This window comes from Ornithodoros turicata, chromosome 9, assembly GCF_037126465.1.
Source record: "Ornithodoros turicata isolate Travis chromosome 9, ASM3712646v1, whole genome shotgun sequence".
Classification (NCBI taxonomy): domain Eukaryota; kingdom Metazoa; phylum Arthropoda; class Arachnida; order Ixodida; family Argasidae; genus Ornithodoros; species Ornithodoros turicata.
Window position 1 is genome coordinate 33,822,360 of NC_088209.1, and position 17,772 is coordinate 33,840,131.

Consider the following 17,772-nt stretch of genomic DNA (forward strand, 5'->3'; position numbering starts at 1 on the left):
GGGGTTAACAATAGAAGCCTTATTGCATCATAAGACGCCCCTTCTTGAAGCATCCACACTTTTGAGGGCGTCTAACTTTGTACGGTTCTCCAAAGTGGTCCAACACTGATTGTATGAAACGGAAAGATTCAGAAGCTTCCTGGGAAGGAAACATTGTCACGCCTCTAGTGGTAAGATACACGAATGTACAGCTCCGGTCAACCTTAATAATAACACTGGAAAACAAATCTGTCTCATTTCTCAGCGGGATAACAGTCACCCTTGGGACACTGGCGGAACAAAATCGTTGTGTTAGACTAACACGATAATTTCTGTTCAATTAAGATTTCCTCATGGTCCCAAGGGTTGCTGTAATTGCGTTCGTGAACGAGACAGCATTTTTTCCATTGTTATTATTAAGGTTGACCGGAGCTGTACCTTATAGGAAAGGAAGGAAATTGTTTATTTTTTTACATTACATATTGCCAACTTCGCAGGTTGAGTAATAAAATCTGAGAACAGTGACAAAACATGAAAGGGATCAAACGCCAGCGGCGTGTCACTGATCCCCGTCATAACAACATGACAACAAGAAAAAATACATATAAGGCAGGTACACAAACATCGTACTATCACTGAACATATTTACGCACATTGCACATATCTCAAGCTTTACTACAAGAGCTAGATATGCTGTAATAATAAGAACACTAATTTCGTGTGGTTTTACAAATCATCAACTTTGAGATTTGAAATAATTTCTTACTTGTTTTGTAAATATAAATAGTGACTTAGAGCACTGAATAGACTCATGCAGTGAATTCCATAGTTTAACTGCAAAGTACTGAAATGAAAAATGTCCATAGTTTGTATATTTTTTGTAGACAAAGTGTATATGGCCCATAAATTCCAAGATATGCCGCTCATCGGGCTGCACTCACGCACCGCCTATCTGCCCTGGGGCACAGAGACCTCTCTTTGGCCAGCCTACTGGGCCCTGTAGGGCAGAAGCAATGGGCTGTTACCATGCTATTACCGCTAATATGCTTCCTGGGTAACTCTGGACTCCTAGACTGCCTCTGAGCGATCGCGCACTCATGCCTCCCTGCTGCCCATGTGCCGCTTGCGTCTTTTTCCTTTTCTGTTTCTGTTATTGTCGCCTTCTTTCGCCTTTCCTTTTTTTTTCTTTTTTCTACAAGGAATAACAAGTCGACTTCTGTCTGGCTGACCTTTCCTTTCTGCTTGCCTTTTTTTGCCCCCCCCCCCCCATAATTTCGTATTGAGGCTGTAACTTCACGTTTAGTCAAGGTTATGAATGGCACGATAGCACAATGGCACGATATAGTTTACGTGTTAACTTATATACAATTGTACATAACCTGGAACGAAATAGTTTCATAATAGAATAGTTCCTGTATAGGGATATTCATAAGTGTAAATGCAAATGTAACGCTCTCGTGGTTCCGCAGTGATAACATAGTACGTAGTGCTTTCCTCTGCGCAACATGCAACGGTTTTATTGTGCATGGATTCATATGTTAATGCGAAACTTCGTATGCCATGAGAAATATGGCTTTGGCTTATATGTAGATTGTTCTAAGAGTATGCAAGGGGAAAAGAAATTTTAACTTGGCTATTGCATAAGTGCTAGGATAGATTTTTTCACAGACGTAAGAAATATGTTCATGCCACTGCAAGTGCTCATCGAGTAGAACCCCTAATATTTTAACAGACGAACGACTGTGAATGATGTCAGAGCCAAGAAGCACATCCCGAGTATATGTAATTGTGGGGATCTGCGGTGGTCTAAATATAATGTACGATGACTTAGATGAGCTCACTAACAATTTATTATAGTTAAGACAAGCACTCAGTTTCGCTAATATACTGTTCGCCTTCTGAAACAAATCCTCAATATACAGCTTTGAAGAAATAACGTCATCAGCATATAAAATTGTCGGCATATCAAGAAATGGTACCAATAGTCGTTTATATAAGCTAAAAATAAGAAAGGCCCAAGAATTGATCCTTGCGGAATGCCTGTGGAAACATTACCTGGATAAGAGGAGGTGCCAGCAACTTGCACGAACTGTTTTCGATTTTGTAAACAATTAGTGAGCAGCTTGAGGGCTTTACCTCTAATACCGTAGCGTTCAAGTTTCTTACACAATATTGAGTGGTTTAAAACATCAAAGGCCTTCCGCAAGTCCACAAATATCCCAATAGTTAATAGTTTTGTTATTACTTTTTCAGAAGTTCACAAATTGAGAGTACCACTAGTTCCGTTGACTTATCTTTCCAGAATCCGGTCTGATAATCAGATAAAAGACTGTTTCTAAAAAAAATCCTCTAGTCTGGTTAATAATAACCGTACAAACACCTTACTCACTGTAGAAAGAATTGCAATAGGTCTGTAGGTTTCTGGGAGAAGTCGATTACCTTTTTCGTAAACAGGAACAATTTTGGAAATCTTCAGCTCGTCTTGGGGACGTCCCTTCATTAAACAGCGCGTTGATAATTGATGGCAGAGGAGAAGATATAACTGTTTTTAGGAATGCTATACTTATATTATCGTATCCAACTACACTTGTGTTATTCAATCCCTGTATAACTGATTCGACCTCCTGGGACCAAGGGTGTGAGGGAAAACACGTATGCATGTTCCGAGGTGGCAATATTTCAAGTTGACTTATCTCCCCGCCAATTGATTGTGTAGAAGCGGAACATAAGAAGTATTTGTTCAATACATTACCTATCACTTTGCAATTCGTTGTTCGAGTGCACGTATCGTCCATTATCGTTGATATTTCACTGGTTGGCTTTGTTTTCCCTTAAAGGCACAGTTTACAAGGTTCCATGACTCCCGCGCGTCCCAAAATGTTTCATGGAATTTCTGATGGAAATAATTCTTCTTTTCTACTCGCAATAGCTTAGTTGTCATATTTGCGATATTTTATGTATTTCTCTCTTAAATTTGTGTTCTCGGGGTTTTGTCGAACCTTTTTATACATATTGGATCTACGTTTGATTGACTGTAATAGACCTACAGTAATACAGGGTTCACGTATATGGACTGCCGCTTAGAACGAGAAACGATCCTACATGTTTTATCTAAACTGTTGACAAGTATCTGATAAAATCTTGTAAACTTTTCGGTGGCTGACCTGTCGTTCTGATGGTTTTTTCACGTGATTCGGCTTATTTTCATTCACAAAGATAATGTCATGAACTGTAATGTCACACGAGATAATACCAGCAAGAAATTCATCATCATTGAGACAGTGGTCTATTAGAGTACCAGTGTGGCCACCGCGAATGGGCAACTGGATCCATTGATCAAAGCCATTCGCGAGCAAAGTATGTATATAGTCACTTCATGAATTAACGTTACGTATATTAATATTCATATCACCCATGATTATGACATAATGTTTTCGCAAAATGTCACTCAAGAAACTTTTCTGTGAATTCCCGAATGTCATTCATAGGTGACGTATATATGACACCCACAATAACATTTTTACCATTTAACATTTTTTTACCATTTTTATTTTTACCATTTTTTACCATTACCAAAATTACCATTTTTATTTTTACCATTTTTTACCATTACCAAAATTACCATTTTTAACATTTAACATTTTTTCAGAAGTTGTACCTTTGCGAAGGAATAGAATAGAATAAAAATAGAAAAAAAATGGAAACGTAGGTTGCACTGGTGCGAACAGCTGTTCCAGGACGCTTGAAGTGTGGAAGCACTGAATGAATTAAAAGATTATACCAGCACGTATGTCCTTGAGGTAGGTCGTCGGTGCACACAGCGCAGGTTGCTAGGTGCTGCCTTGGCCAGCTCCCCAGTGCCTTCTCAACACTAAATGGTCGGTTGTCAAGTTTTGCGAGGGCGTTCTTCAGTGTTCGCCGGCTAGAGTCGAAGCGTCGGCAGGTGACCAGCACGTGCTCCGTGTCCTCCACAGTTCCGAAAGTTGAACAGTTCGGCGATCCAACGAAACCTATCTTATGAACGAATGCTGCAGTGAACGAGACGTTGAGTCGCAGGCGATGGATGACGGACTCTGACGGCCTTGGCATCTTCGATGGGAGGCAGTAGGTGCAGTTGGGGTCGATGAGGGGTCGATGGGGTTGTGAAGGAGGGAGTCCCTCTTGAAATGGGTATGTGAAATCTCAAAGGTCACCACTTAAGAAAGATCGTTCCTCAACTGATACGGTACAGAGGAGACAATTAGAAGACCTACTCCGCCATGAATACCTAGTGTTCGATTGGAAAAGTCATGGTCATATCCACAAAATGAGTAATATCGTTCAGTCTCGTTATTTAAAAAAGTTTCAGAAAGGTAAAAAAATGTCACTTTCTTTCCTAAAGAAGCAATTAAAGTCAATAACTCATCATAAGGTTTATTTGTGCTGCGTATGTTTATGTGAAAAAAAAACAAAAAAAAAAAAAAAAACGAAAAGGCAGAATGTAGACGACTCAGGTCTAGCTCTTGCGGATCTACATAAGAAGCAGAAGCACTGCGGGCTGTTCTGACAATAAATCTCGCCAATCTTGCGCTATGACATGAGGAGAATATCTTCTTTTGTTTTAACCCGAAGAACTGGGGCGTCGTCAGATTTTCGGACCTATATTTTGCCTTTGTTTGTCCAAAGATACTTCTAGTTCTTTTTCTTTCTTGTGCGTAACTGCTGCACCCATTAACTGTTCGTTAGTTGGTGACAAGTGCTCGTTTACAAAGATCTTGGCATCTTCACCATCTAGACCCAGAGATGAACAAGTTAGTCTATGTTTCCTGGACTTTCGGAGCACACACACACAAAGCAGGAGCAGCTTTTGGAGCAGCTCATTTCTTTTTGTACGAGAAAGCACGCGGATAATGATGTTTTCTTGATGTCGTTCCCCACTTCATCATCAGAATACATATGTTGTTGTTGTTTATTGATGTCGTTTCCGCGTAGGGACTCGGTGGCATATATCAATGTCAGTCAGTTGAAGTTCTACGCCCACTTGATGTGCTATTTTCTTGACAATGTTAACAGGATCGAAAACCTCCTTTGGGACGCCCTTGATTTCCAAATTATTGAGTCTATGATATTGTGCCAGGGCATTACTTCTTGCTGTAGATTCTCAACACATCATGTGAACGGACTGAGCGCGTTTCCTGTCCGTGGAACGGTACCAGTGTTGCGCAATGATCAGCGCACTCGATCGGAAATCGAGAGTTACGCGTTCGATTCCTGCCGCTGTCTGAGTTTTCCCGCGACTGCAACATATAAATCCTCCAATCTGTATCTCAGAACCCACTGGTTACACTACACAGGCAACTTGGCCCCTTTCCGAAGCGACAATAAAAGGCAGTAGTGTGCATTATCCCACTTAACCGAGTAGCGTACTCTGACAATGCACTCTCACATAGTTATATGAACGAACAGTGCTGTAAAACAACTTTTTTTATTAGCAGTATTTGCCTATTTGCGCAATGTGCCTGCTGCGCACGCAGAAAGTTGTAAGGTGGCTTTCACCTAACACATTGATGCACGCGGAGAAGCACGCTTTACGGTTCCTTTCCCCTCCCCTTGCCCCGAGAAGAACCTTGGTGTCCCCTTTCCAGTTTTGATAAACACAGAGACGCACAACGGCGTTCAACCACAAGGGAATGTTTTTCTTTTTTTAGTTCGACGCAGTCAAATTGTCTGTAAGTGGACGATGATTTATATGGTAGGAAGGTCTCGGATCACTGCCTTTTATTTCAAAATCCGTCATTTCGCTTTCACAATGACGTAGCCTAAATTTAGAGCGAGCGGCCTCCTTTAAGCTAAAACTGTTTCAACATAAATCAAACCGTGGAGTTGCTCTCGGAAAATGTTCGTAATTTTTCGCACAAAAGTAAATTCGCTCCAAAAAATCATTTTGGAAACATTAGTTTGCTGGCTATCGAACAACCAGATAATAACAACAAAATAACCTGTTGCGCCCAGTCCGCTCATGATAGTAGCTGGGCAGGTAAAGCGATAAATTGTCTCGGTTAAAGCGATTACGCTGAAGCTACTCTGCGCGGGAGCGACCCGGAGGAAACGCGACTCCAAAGACTCGGAGCCTCGCGCAAGCGCTCATGCTCGACCTCCGCGCGCGCAGTCCAACCGGCGCCCCTGACACGCACTCACATGCGGGCAAACTCCCGCGCGGATCACACAGCCGCGCGGCCTTCGCTTGCGCGCGATGTATCCCAACGACAGTGCCGCACTTCTCGACGTCAACTTCACGGTCTTCTTCAACAGATCACTCCCGTTCGACAGTCAACTCTACCAGGTCCCCGTCGAGATCATTGTCCTCCTCTCGGTCTGCTATGGGTTCATCTCCCTCGTCTCCGTCATCGGGAACATCATCGTCTTGTGGATTGTGGCCTCTTGCAGGCGAATGAAAACCGTCACTAACTTCTTCATTGCCAACCTCGCCGTAGCTGACGTCATCATCGGTTTATTTTCTATCCCGTTTCAATTCCAAGCGGCTCTCCTACAACGCTGGGAGTTGCCGGAGTTCATGTGCGCGTTCTGCCCTTTCGTCCAGGTACTCTCCGTGAACGTGTCCATCTTCACGCTAACGGCCATAGCGCTTGACCGCTACCGCGCCATAACGTCTCCGTTGAGAGCGCGGTGTTGTTCAAAGTTCAACGCGAAAGTTTTCATCGGCATCGTGTGGATAGCATCGTCCGTGGTCGCCCTGCCGTACGCTGTCGCGTTACGTGTGACCTTGGTGTTCGACACAAGGTCCGGAGACGTGTCCAGGCCGTTCTGCATCAATGCGGTGCTGCCGCCGTTCTCGTGGAAGATATACAATCACGTGCTTGTGGGACTGCAGTATTTCTTGCCCCTGTGCGTTATTAGTTACACGTACGGGATGATTTGGCGGGCGATGAAAGACTGCAAGACGCCTGGTAACGCGGAGAGGACGCGGGACGCGACCATCACTCGCAACAAGAGGAAGGTTGGTATCATCCACTTTTGCGGGGGCCTATTACCTTTGCTCTCCTTCTGGTACACGTGGTATATGGGGTACATGTTTTTTCGGCGGGTGCTAAGCGAAGGTACAGCTTGAGACAAAAGTTCAAGGAACGCAACACTGTTGTATTTCTTCGTCGGAGCCACCCTCCTGCTAGCTATCAGCAAGAGATCGAATAAGAAACGAGTGACCGGCTATTCTATTCATCTCTCAGTATGTGTGTCCCCCGCCTGTTTGCTGCTAGGGTGCCGCTCCAATGTGTGAAATGCGACACTACCGGTGTTGTGTAAACTTTTGTCCCAAGCTGTACATGTGTCACTCTTCAGAAGTTTATTTGGAACGGTATATATCATGCATACGTGCGGACCGAGATAGTGTGTGTATGTGTGTGAATAAGTTCGTGTGAAATCAAGTGGCACGAGAAAAGGCTACTTGGGCATTATAGAACCGCAATGACTCCTACCGACGTTTATTGCGATTTATTTTACCAACCTTCAACCGCATAAGTGTTTGTGTAAAAAAAGAAAAGCATAAACAACAACAACAACAAAAAAGAGCAATCTCTTTGTGGTTGGTAAACTGAAGGAGGAGTAACCTTTCGAGCGTTTCTAACTTACAGTGCGACTGCATTGTGATCGTATGTGATGTACTCCTTCGATATTTGCAAATGAAATGTGGTAGTTCATAAATTCTAGATTTCTCAACCGACGTCGCAACTAAAGCTTTTGAAGTCTTAAGACTTTAAGACTTTAGGGGCGTTTCGTAACGGCCGCAAGATGGAGAGTTGAAGTGGTTCAGAGTTGCGCAAGAGCTTATCTTGTACTTATGCGACACTCGCTGCGGGCTTCACGCGATTTCTTATTTAGATCAGACAATAAGACAAGGGCTGAAACAGACACATCGCTTAACACCTCTAGCGCACGAAAAGTAATTGAAAAAAAGAAAAGGAAGTACCTCCGCAAGTACTGAACAGTTCCCAAGTCGAAATTTGAGAGAGGCACTTGGAAGCGTATTTCCTGCACCTTGAAACTTGAAATTAAATCTTCATCTGCAGAGCTCTACACCCGGAGCAGCTTCCGCGAAATTGCAATAACAACAACTTTATTCTTAAGAGAATGAATGGGGGGTTTCATCGCCAGACCGCAGCCGGGAAATTGTTGCTGCTGTTAGCAAACTGCATTTCGTGATTGTGGCTGCACAGTCTTGGGTAGTAACTAAATTACTTTTAACTTGTAACTGTAACTAGTTACTCTCGGGGGTAACTAGTTACATTTCCAGAGAAGTAGCTTTTAACTGTAACTAGTTACTATTTCTGTGAATGTGACTGCAAAATGTAACTAGTTACTCGAATACATGACCGTTCCTTTCGACCTACCTTCCACCTACTTCCCCCTAACAGTGTCTTCCTTCCTTTTATCCGTAATCGGTATGTGCCCCGTGCCTTGGGTTCTATACCAAGCAGGGAATTCCAGCTTTGCGAACAGAAATTAGTTGAAGTTAGTGACCCTCGACGGTCGGAGTGAGCCATAGTAATAGTGAGTGAATAGTGAGTAACAGTGTCACTGCCCTTGCACGGGATCCTGCCTCCTGTGGATATGGACAAGGGAATGATTATGCACAAAGAGAAACTCCCCGGTCAGCTCACTTGCGCTCCGACCAGTGCAATGGCTAATCCGGCCGGTTGTTGCTATGACAAGCTTCCGTGGCCGCTCTATGAAGCAAGCTTCGAGTTTTTATCATGGAAGGGCGAGAATAATTTAATTGCAAAGTGCACGCTATGGAATAAGACGTACTCGGCAAACAGGACGTAAACTTCAAACCTGAAAAAGCATCTTGAGGCGAGTTCCTTGTCCTTGTGTATGTCTCTCTCTCTCTACACGGTACGAAACGCGTGCGTGTTACCGTGCTTTTCTTTTTCACCGCGATGCGCCAGGTTGCATGCACAAGTCGTATTTTTCCGTGTGGGATAACCGCGTATTAACTTGTACTGCTTCTGGTTTAGTGCAAGACAGCTTTTATCGCACTTCAGTAAATGTAAATAAATGTATGTTTTTAACAATTGTATCACCCTCTCATAGTCATCATTTTTATTAAAAGTAACTGTAACGTAACTAAGTTACTTTCTCTCAGTAACTGTAGCTAGTTACTCGACCAAGAAAGTAACTCTAACTGTAACTGTAACTCAGTTACTTTTTAAAAGTAATTTACCCACGACTGTAATGTGGCAGATACCGTACGGGCTATCCGGACGACTTTTTCTAACCACTCGGCACTTTCTGCTCTCAGCATGAAAAGTTGAATGTACGAAAGTACATGATTGCTTCATATCGCCCATCCTCCCCAAAACGTTCAAAGCACATGTGCAAAAATTCTTCCGGGGTGAGACACTGGAAATAGAACGACCTCTCCAGCTTCCTCTGTGATCGTAGGATACTATACGGATGAGCGGTCAGACGTGAGAAAGTGAAGGGAATGAGCATTGGGCAATAAAAAGAAGCCGAGGAGATGCCGGGAGGATGTCGCGTAAGAAAGGAGCGTTGGAGAAACGTCGTCGGTACGTCAACATGTTTGCATTACGAGAAGCTATCCATTGTCGTCACCGAACTGCTTATGATAGAAGGGTGCTGGAAAGCTTGCAGCCTATAAAGCGACAAATAAAATACAATAAAATGTAAAAAAACGAAAAAGAATGAACAAGTGGAGTCTCTGAAGCGAGGGATTCGTGCACGTCGTCCTGTTGTCGTGCTTAGGCGCCATCGTGATATTTTGCGTGTTCTAGGACCATTTTGTCGCGACTTCCACGTGGCAGAAAAAGTCGCTTAATAGTCATCGTACAGACATAATAATATATTTTAGATAGATTTTATGTGAAATGTCACTAGAATACGAAGTCCGAAAATTTGTTTTTGGTAACTAATTATTCGTATGGCTACAGTTTCTTCGTATAGCAGGACACGTGGCGCTGCTTCAAAAGACGAATAAAAGTTTTGAATTTGATCTGAATGTTAAAAAAAAAATGGAAACATATGAACAGAATGCAAATGGTATGAGGGAGTTGTACGGGCAGGGTTGGTTACCGGAAACTGTAGCGGCAACGGGAAACGTTAACTACCTGAATTCTGCAGGAAACGAGAATGAAAACATAGGAACAATTATTTTCCTTTCCAATACCAGAAATCGACACGGAAACGAAATTCAAGGCTGGTAACGATAACGGAAACCGAATTAACAGAACGTTACCCTCCTCCTCCCTCTCTTTTAAAATTTTAGTTTAAGTTAATGTATTTAGATCCCTGATGGACGTTGCATTAACTCCTCAGTGTTTGCGTTCAACAGTACTGTCAGTCTGTTTACACCGTGTTGCTACAAGATCCGGGAGTCGATAGAAGCAGGGCCGGATTTAAGGGTCTGTCATGGGGGAGGGGGGGGGCGGCCGCCCCCCTCCCCCTTAAATCCGCCTCAGGATAGAAGGAACATTGTAATGTCGTGAACACACGTAACAATCTCAACGAAACCGAAATAGCGGAAATAACGAAAATAGCTCAGAAACAGAAAGGAAATTATGCTTCGGAAACGGAAACAGAAACGACTTTTTTACGTACCGGAAACATAATCCGAAACGCCATTATTTTCGGTAACCAACCCTTCGTGTGGGTAACATTTCCCGTAGTATGCGACGACAGGAACAGCAGGGCAGACACTATAGTAACTGGTGGGTACTAGCTGCAGTGCAGCATAGCTACTATAGTAGGAGGTAAGGAGCTGTCATAGTAAAAAAAGAAAAGAAAAATAAAGTGTGGGCTTTTACACCTGATGGTCCGCTACTTCAGGCCGCTTAAAGTGATGCTTGCAACAATGTCCAGGAAAGACTCCGTAAATTGAACCGGAGCACCCCGCCAGAACCACAGCACGTTTCTCGTTAGGAAACGTGATGGTAAGCCAATATCTTTCATGAGCCTCTTCCGAAACACTTTCTTAACCAGTGCCAGACTCTTAAGTTTCTTTCTGCATGGAGACTTTCGCCGCAACGCGGATTTCGTCATCACTTGACTCCGAAGACAGCAATTTGCTGTTGCTTAGACATCGATCTTTATTCGGGTCACTGTCTCGCTCTTGCCATTTTTATGCTTTTACTTTATTCTGTGCGACAGCTAACAAAAAGCAAGCACTCGGCAACCATCCTTTCTGTCGCTTGTGAAGCGGGCGACAGGACGAACGTAGGGACTAATACACGAAAGAAAACGAATAGTCGCACAGTCGCACATTGTCTCGAATAGTCGCGGTATGTTCGTCCTGTCGCTAGCAAAGAATATATACCAACCGACCCAGTTGTTTCTGCTAGTGAAGCGATAGGGCAATATAAATTCCGGTACGCGGGACAGCGAATAAAGAGGCTTTGCAACGTCCCGCTGAATGTTCAATATTCCTACCCAAAGTATGTACGCCTATATTCTTGCTCAGACGTAGCTTCGATCCAAGCATGATACAGGGATGTGGAGAACTTCCTTACAGCAGGTTCTGTTCTGTTCCCTGAGTTTTCTGAAGACTTTCCAGACGAAACAACAACAACAACAAATAAATTAATGATAATGAATGGGGAAATTCGCACCGTAAGGTGCGGCCCACTACCCCAAGGCACAATGGGGCAGGATGAGATGTGTCCTGATGATGAGGTGATGAACGATTTCAGACGAATGTCGGCACAGTCCCCCCCCCCGAAGTCGACCCAGGACGCACACTACCCCGCCTGTCCTCCACTCCCTCCTGCTGTCCTCTCTCCATCCATACTTGTACGCCGCTCATAGCAACAGTTGCTTCGCGGAGCTAATGCAAAAAAGAGAGCGAGTTCTTGCAAGTAGTTGTGTTTCTGTCCCTGCCACCACCTTAAGGTTATGACCTCTGATGTTATTGCGCCAAAAAACATCAAACCACCTTAAGGTCAAAGAAACGATCATCGACATTGTTTACCGTGTAACGCGCTGTGTAAACTTGCATGCGACCTTACTCTGAGGAGATGCCAGGTGATGTAAATGTAATGCGAGCCCTTAGAGTAAAGTGCGTTGATTAAGAACTGAACCCCAAGGGCGAGCCGACATTAACGATACGATAACGATACCATAAACTATGCTTTATTGCAACTTCCAGAGAAAAACACAATCAGGGGGAAGCCAAAATGCAGCACCAGGCTGCATTGACAAGGGCATTACCCCTTTAACATGATCGTCGCGACGGCATGCAGCAAATGCACAAGATAATCTCTTTAGTGCGAAATATGGAACGCTATTTGACATAAAAATAGACCTTTAAAACTAACACAACCATGACAGAATACTATAATGGCATTGTGTACAAAGTAACAAGAAATTGAGCCGCTATATCCCGAATATCAAATTAAATAAACAACGATCTTAAGGAAGAAAAGGAGAGGTCATTGATGTACACCTTCTGGGTATGAAAACTGTTCAAACCACACGGAAGGGTATAAGAGAGGGACTGATGGCCGTATAGTTAGTCCTAAACCTGGGTATTGTCCATTTGTCACAGTGACAAGTATACGTTGTGACAAGTGTCGTAACGCAAACGAGGATAACATGGCGTTATTATTTTGTCGTGTAGCAACTAGAAAAGACTTGAACATATGGTAGTTGTACATACTGGTTATCTTCATTATCTTGAAAGTGGTGAACAAAGGCTGTGTGTGCGCATCGTAAGGTACATCTATTATACGAACCGCCAGTTTCTGTAAGGTCAGTAAACTAGTTACTGTCTCTCAGCGCTCCAGTGCCCCAGACTAAAAGGCAATAGCGCAAGACAGAATAAATTAGTAAATTGTATACAAGTAATTTCACCCTCAAAGGCAAGAAATGACGCAGACGGTTCAAAAGCCCCATATAAAAAAAAGTCCTATATAAGAAAAAGTCCTATATAAGAAAATATCCATCTTGATATTTTGACCTTTACATGGGATATGTGGCACTCCCGGGATAGGTCCTCGGAAAAATATACACCAAGCACCTTATAACGACCTATACAATTTCAATCTGATCGATCCTGTACCGAAATGGGAACCCCTGGTCTCGAAGCTCGATGTCACTGTTTACTTGCGCTCAGGTTCCAAAGGCTATTTCGAGATTTCGCCTAAACCTTGCGTAAACTACTCTTCAACGCAGTGACGAAACGGTTCCGCCCATCAAAGGTGTGTCCCTCTACGGTGATGACATGTCCCGGAAGGACGGACATTCGGAACCCACTGCCTCTCTTCGGGGCTTTTGTTGTTGCGCCATTAAACAACAAATCAATCGATCAATGAACTTCAGGACTTGGGCGATACAACTGAAGAGCGTGTGCTATGGCGCGCGACGACAACGGCACGGTGTCATCGTTCATGGTCCGCTGCAGTACATCCTGAGAGCGACACGCTTGCAGCGAGTGGTACCATACGGACTTGCAAACAAGTGACTGGGTTACCTAGGCACATGTCTGTAAGTCCGTACGGTATGCCACTCACTGCTAACATGTCGCTCTGAAGAAGGAATGCTCCAGAGTGTGTTCCGTAAACTTTTGTTCAGCACTGTTGCTGGGCCAACCCCACACACACTTACGAGCACCGAGGGTGTTGGAGACGCATGGAACGACCCACTCAAGCTTGCTGTGCTGAAGCTTCACCCGAAGCCAACCAGAAAGATCAGAAGAGGCAAAAGAGAAAAAAAGAAGGGGCGAAGGACTTGGAGCAAGGTGGCTGCCCTAAGGGCGCCTGCAGCTCCATCTCATTTAGAAAAGATGGAAGCAAGCACTGCAGCACACAGATTTTTCTGTCTCGCATAGACCGCGATATCAGAAGAGACAAAAATGGAAGCTAGGCGTCTCGGTCCCTGGCGGTCCTGGCGGTTGAGCCGAGAGAGAGAGAGAGAGAGAGAGAGAGGGGGGGGGAGGCGGAAGAAAGAATAAGTGAAAATATTTCCGTTCCGGTTCCTGATCAAATAAGCGAAATCAGTCGCCCTTCGCCTGACTAACCCTTCCTCCCATTCTTTTTTAAATAAAAATATCCCCCCTAATGAGTAACAAAGAGGGCGAGTACGCGTTCTTCAGTCAGTTGTTTCGTGGTGAAACAGCCACGTTTCGTGGCGAAAGTATGGGTATCATTCTCAGGAAAAGTAGCCTTACCGTATACCCGATGCTACTGCAACATGGAACACCTACACTAATTACTTTCTTCCCTTTGACAGCGAAAGGCAATTAGCCCTCCAAATGGCGCCGACGTTAACAATGCTTACGTTTCTGCAAGCGCGTGGGATGGATTCTCCACGATAATGCGTTGGAATGGTTGGGGAAAAAAAGAAATATCGCTCTGTATGGTGGTTCTGGTGTTTTCAGCCTCGTGCTATGTACCTGTTTTATCCGTGCTCCTCCATGCAGATAAGGTAGAAAAAGTAGAAACGCAGTGCACCGAGCATGTAATGCGGACATTTTTATGCATAGTTACAACTCGCAGAATTTAAAAAACACGGCGCCTTAGAGACAGCTTCCACGTCGTGTTTCCATATGCGTTGCAGAACCGTTACACAGAAGCTATTCTATCACACCACCAGCAATGAGGTAGGGTATCGCCCCTGGCGATGAAATTCCCCATTCATCATCGTCATCATCATCAAATAAAGTTGTTGTTGTCACGTAGAAGCTGATTAAAGAGAAATCCTGAAAACGAGGAAACAAACAGGACGAGTCTTTTGCCCTGGCGAACAATTGAAATGCGTCAATGCATAATACATAATATATAAACCTCGAACCATGTTGATCCTGTGCACACATTGATAATGTCGTGACAACGCCTGAGCTGAATGAACCCATCATAAGGCGCGGATGGTGGCCTTCGCGCATGCGGCTCTTGGTGAACGAAGCGAAGCTGCAGAATGGCCGTGCGTCTGGCAGCGCCATTAGGGATCAGACAAAGAAGTCAAAACCTCATTACTACTCGCTGACGACTTTCGAAATATGTTCCTTGTGCGTCCGAGTCCAACAAAGCATGGATTTATTCAGCGCCCCCCTACACTGGTGGCAACGGGCAAAGAGCCAGAACGTAATCATTACGGATCCTTTTGCTGCATTCGGAAATGCATGATGCCGCGCTCTTTCCCATTTTCGTCACATTTTCTCGAAAAATACGCGCTGCACTCTGCGAACATGTATAGGAGTACCGAAACGTTGAAGAAGGGGGCCTAGATCGGAGTCTCAGAGGCTTACTATTGAATTCGGCGATGGTATCGTTATTGAGAATATCCACAATTTAGACGCTGAAAAAAATCCTGGTTATACAAAAACACGTGCAACCAACAGGGCGTTCTTTCTTTTCCCCCAATTTATTTTGTTATTTTATTTTTCTTAGGAAATAACGATCCTGTTCGGACACCGCGAGGAAGTCCCGCCGAGAGATAGTCGAAGCGGCACCTAACATATATCAATATCGGGTAACGCTTGCGTAAGTTGCCCATCTGTTGCAAAGCTTCCTCGTCCTCTGAAGTCGCTCATCCACGGGCAACGTCTGAATGTGGCCTTCACTCCGTTCTATCGCTACCAGCTCGGCTGTGAGGCTAGCCCTATGTGCAACGAGTGTGGTGTACTTGCCAACGTAGAACAAATACTCCTCCGCTGTCGGACCTATGTCAACGAGAAGCGTACACTGCAGTCACAGCTTGCCACCCTTGGCTTGCCGCCCCTTCAACTTGTCGAGCATCCTCGGCCCTTGGGATACCGCGGCCCACTCCAGGGCGGCCTTATACGTCATGTAGTTGACTTTTTTTTTAGGCGACAGGCCTAAAGGACTCAAAGGACCCCAACAGCGCTCTCGGACATTCCCACCATCACGATCACGATCATCGCCGCTCCGATCATTCCCGTCATCTCTCATCGTCATCACTCATCATCGTCATCACTCATCATTGACACCACTCATATTAGACCCCTAGCTATGGGGTACCGCTCCACTCCTAGAGTGGAAAACCTCCCCACTTCATGATCAGAATATATCTGTTGATGCCCATCTGTTTTGTTATCAGTAGGCCCCGGATTCCTAGACAAATGCCTACTTTTTTCGTGTGGCTCTAAAAATGCCTATTCAATACAAGAGCACGAATTGTGTGCTGGGGAATCTCCTTCATCGATTTCATAGTGCCCACGAATGCGTATTCCGGCGTTTGTACATATCTTGGTGTATAGATGCCTAAAGCTGGGATTTAAGCGGTGGCGAAACTCCGTTGTGCAGATAAAATTGATATCGGTTATACGTCGCACGTCCTTTTGAAGTCATCGATCGCTTAAAAGAAGCGAGTATCTCAAAGGTACTGGTATGAAAGCTGAGAATTCAAAAGCGGTTACTCGGTGCAGTCGCTTACTCGTTCCTTCCGTTCCTTGCAGCATTGTGTTTCGTGGGTCGTTATTATAAAATATAGGCACGTTTGGTAACGGTTTTGTCGCAATCTAGAACTCGCAGCGCTATTGCCTGTTTACATCTAAAAGAGTCCCCGAAGGTTTTCAGTTTCTTTTTTTTTTTTTTCTTCGTACAACGAATTTGACGCACGGTACAATGCTGGGGAGGGCGTGTGACGTACGAAAGTGGGTACAGACCCGGTACAATTTCTACAGTTTGGCAACCTAAGGAAGCTGCCCTCCTCGCGGGCAGTCAGTGCCAGGAAGGTGCACGAGCGAACGTGACGCCGCGTCCAGTGTGAGCAGACTTGATCCCCCATGTTTGCCTACTGTGGCGAGCCCTGTGGTAATGCCGAAAACGAAATCTAGAAGTCGAAGCTTAAAAAATTCGACGACTAAGAAATGTGCGCGTTAGACTAAAGCCTCCGATGCTCGAAGCCCATATCGCCAGTATGCTACCCGCGACAAGTCCTTATGCGAATTGTCGTGGCACCGGTGGCAATGGTTAGAAGCCTTGTGACCGTAGTTGGATGGATAAGTTTTGCATTTCGCGCAGCAAAAAGATTCGAAAACCAGTCACAACCCCCTTGTGCGGTATCGTTCTTACGAAACTGATTTATTCACTTTGTTTTTGCACTTTCAGAGCTACATAGGAAAACAAAAAGTTAACAATTTATAGTGCCTATAATTTTTAGTGTCTCAATCGGGATTTTTAGCGCCTTTTATAGACGCCTAGAAGAAGGCTACAAGTCTTTTTTTTTTTTTCTTTCGTGCCTAAAAATCCGGGATCTAGTTATCAGATCTGGGAGTCGCTTTCCTTGATGTTAATTGGGAGGGATTTTGTGAATGGAGTCTGGCTTGCCTTCGGCAGGTGCTTGCTTTTAGTGCTGCTGTATGTACACCGCTATACGTCCAGTGATTTATTACCGCGTGTCCGTGTTCCTGTTTCGCGCTTCGCCAGCATGCTATGTAGCCAACTAGCCCAGATTGCTCCGCTGCAATATATAACGTCCTCATCAGTCTTTGCTCGAGAAGTCCGTGTCCTACGTGTGTTCTCGTTTACATCGTAAGTGTTCGCCTAGACCTTTACGTAACGAAGATAGAAAAGGTTACCTCTAAAAACGCTGACAAATTTGTCGGCTGTACCCCAGCTGTCGCTGACGCGTCCCGTATATACGAACTGGCTTGCGTGCGGAATAAATACTCCTCTTCATCACTGCTGACTCGCCACCATACAGTTTGCTTGTTCGGCTTTGTGCAGTGCGTCCATAGTCTGTCGGACAAATATATCACTTTATCCTCTGCTCTCAAGCTTTCGTATGGAGCGCAGTGAAGCTTGAACTATAATTGAGTTGCTG

The 17,772-nt window shown here is 44.5% G+C and overlaps 2 protein-coding genes across 3 annotated transcripts in view; both read left to right on the forward strand.

Annotated features, from left to right (window-relative positions):
- The window catches only part of LOC135367910 (neuromedin-K receptor-like), a 69,460-nt gene that overhangs the window by 31,036 nt on the left and 20,652 nt on the right, over positions 1-17,772 (forward strand). The gene's annotated exons all lie outside the window — the stretch shown is intronic.
- LOC135369461 (neuropeptide Y receptor type 2-like) lies at positions 6,181-17,067 on the forward strand. The gene is made up of 3 exons (XM_064603049.1): positions 6,181-6,976; positions 15,492-15,550; positions 17,058-17,067. The coding sequence occupies exons 1-3, from the start codon at positions 6,212-6,214 to the stop codon at positions 17,065-17,067; spliced, it is 834 nt and encodes a 277-aa protein (XP_064459119.1). The 5' UTR covers positions 6,181-6,211.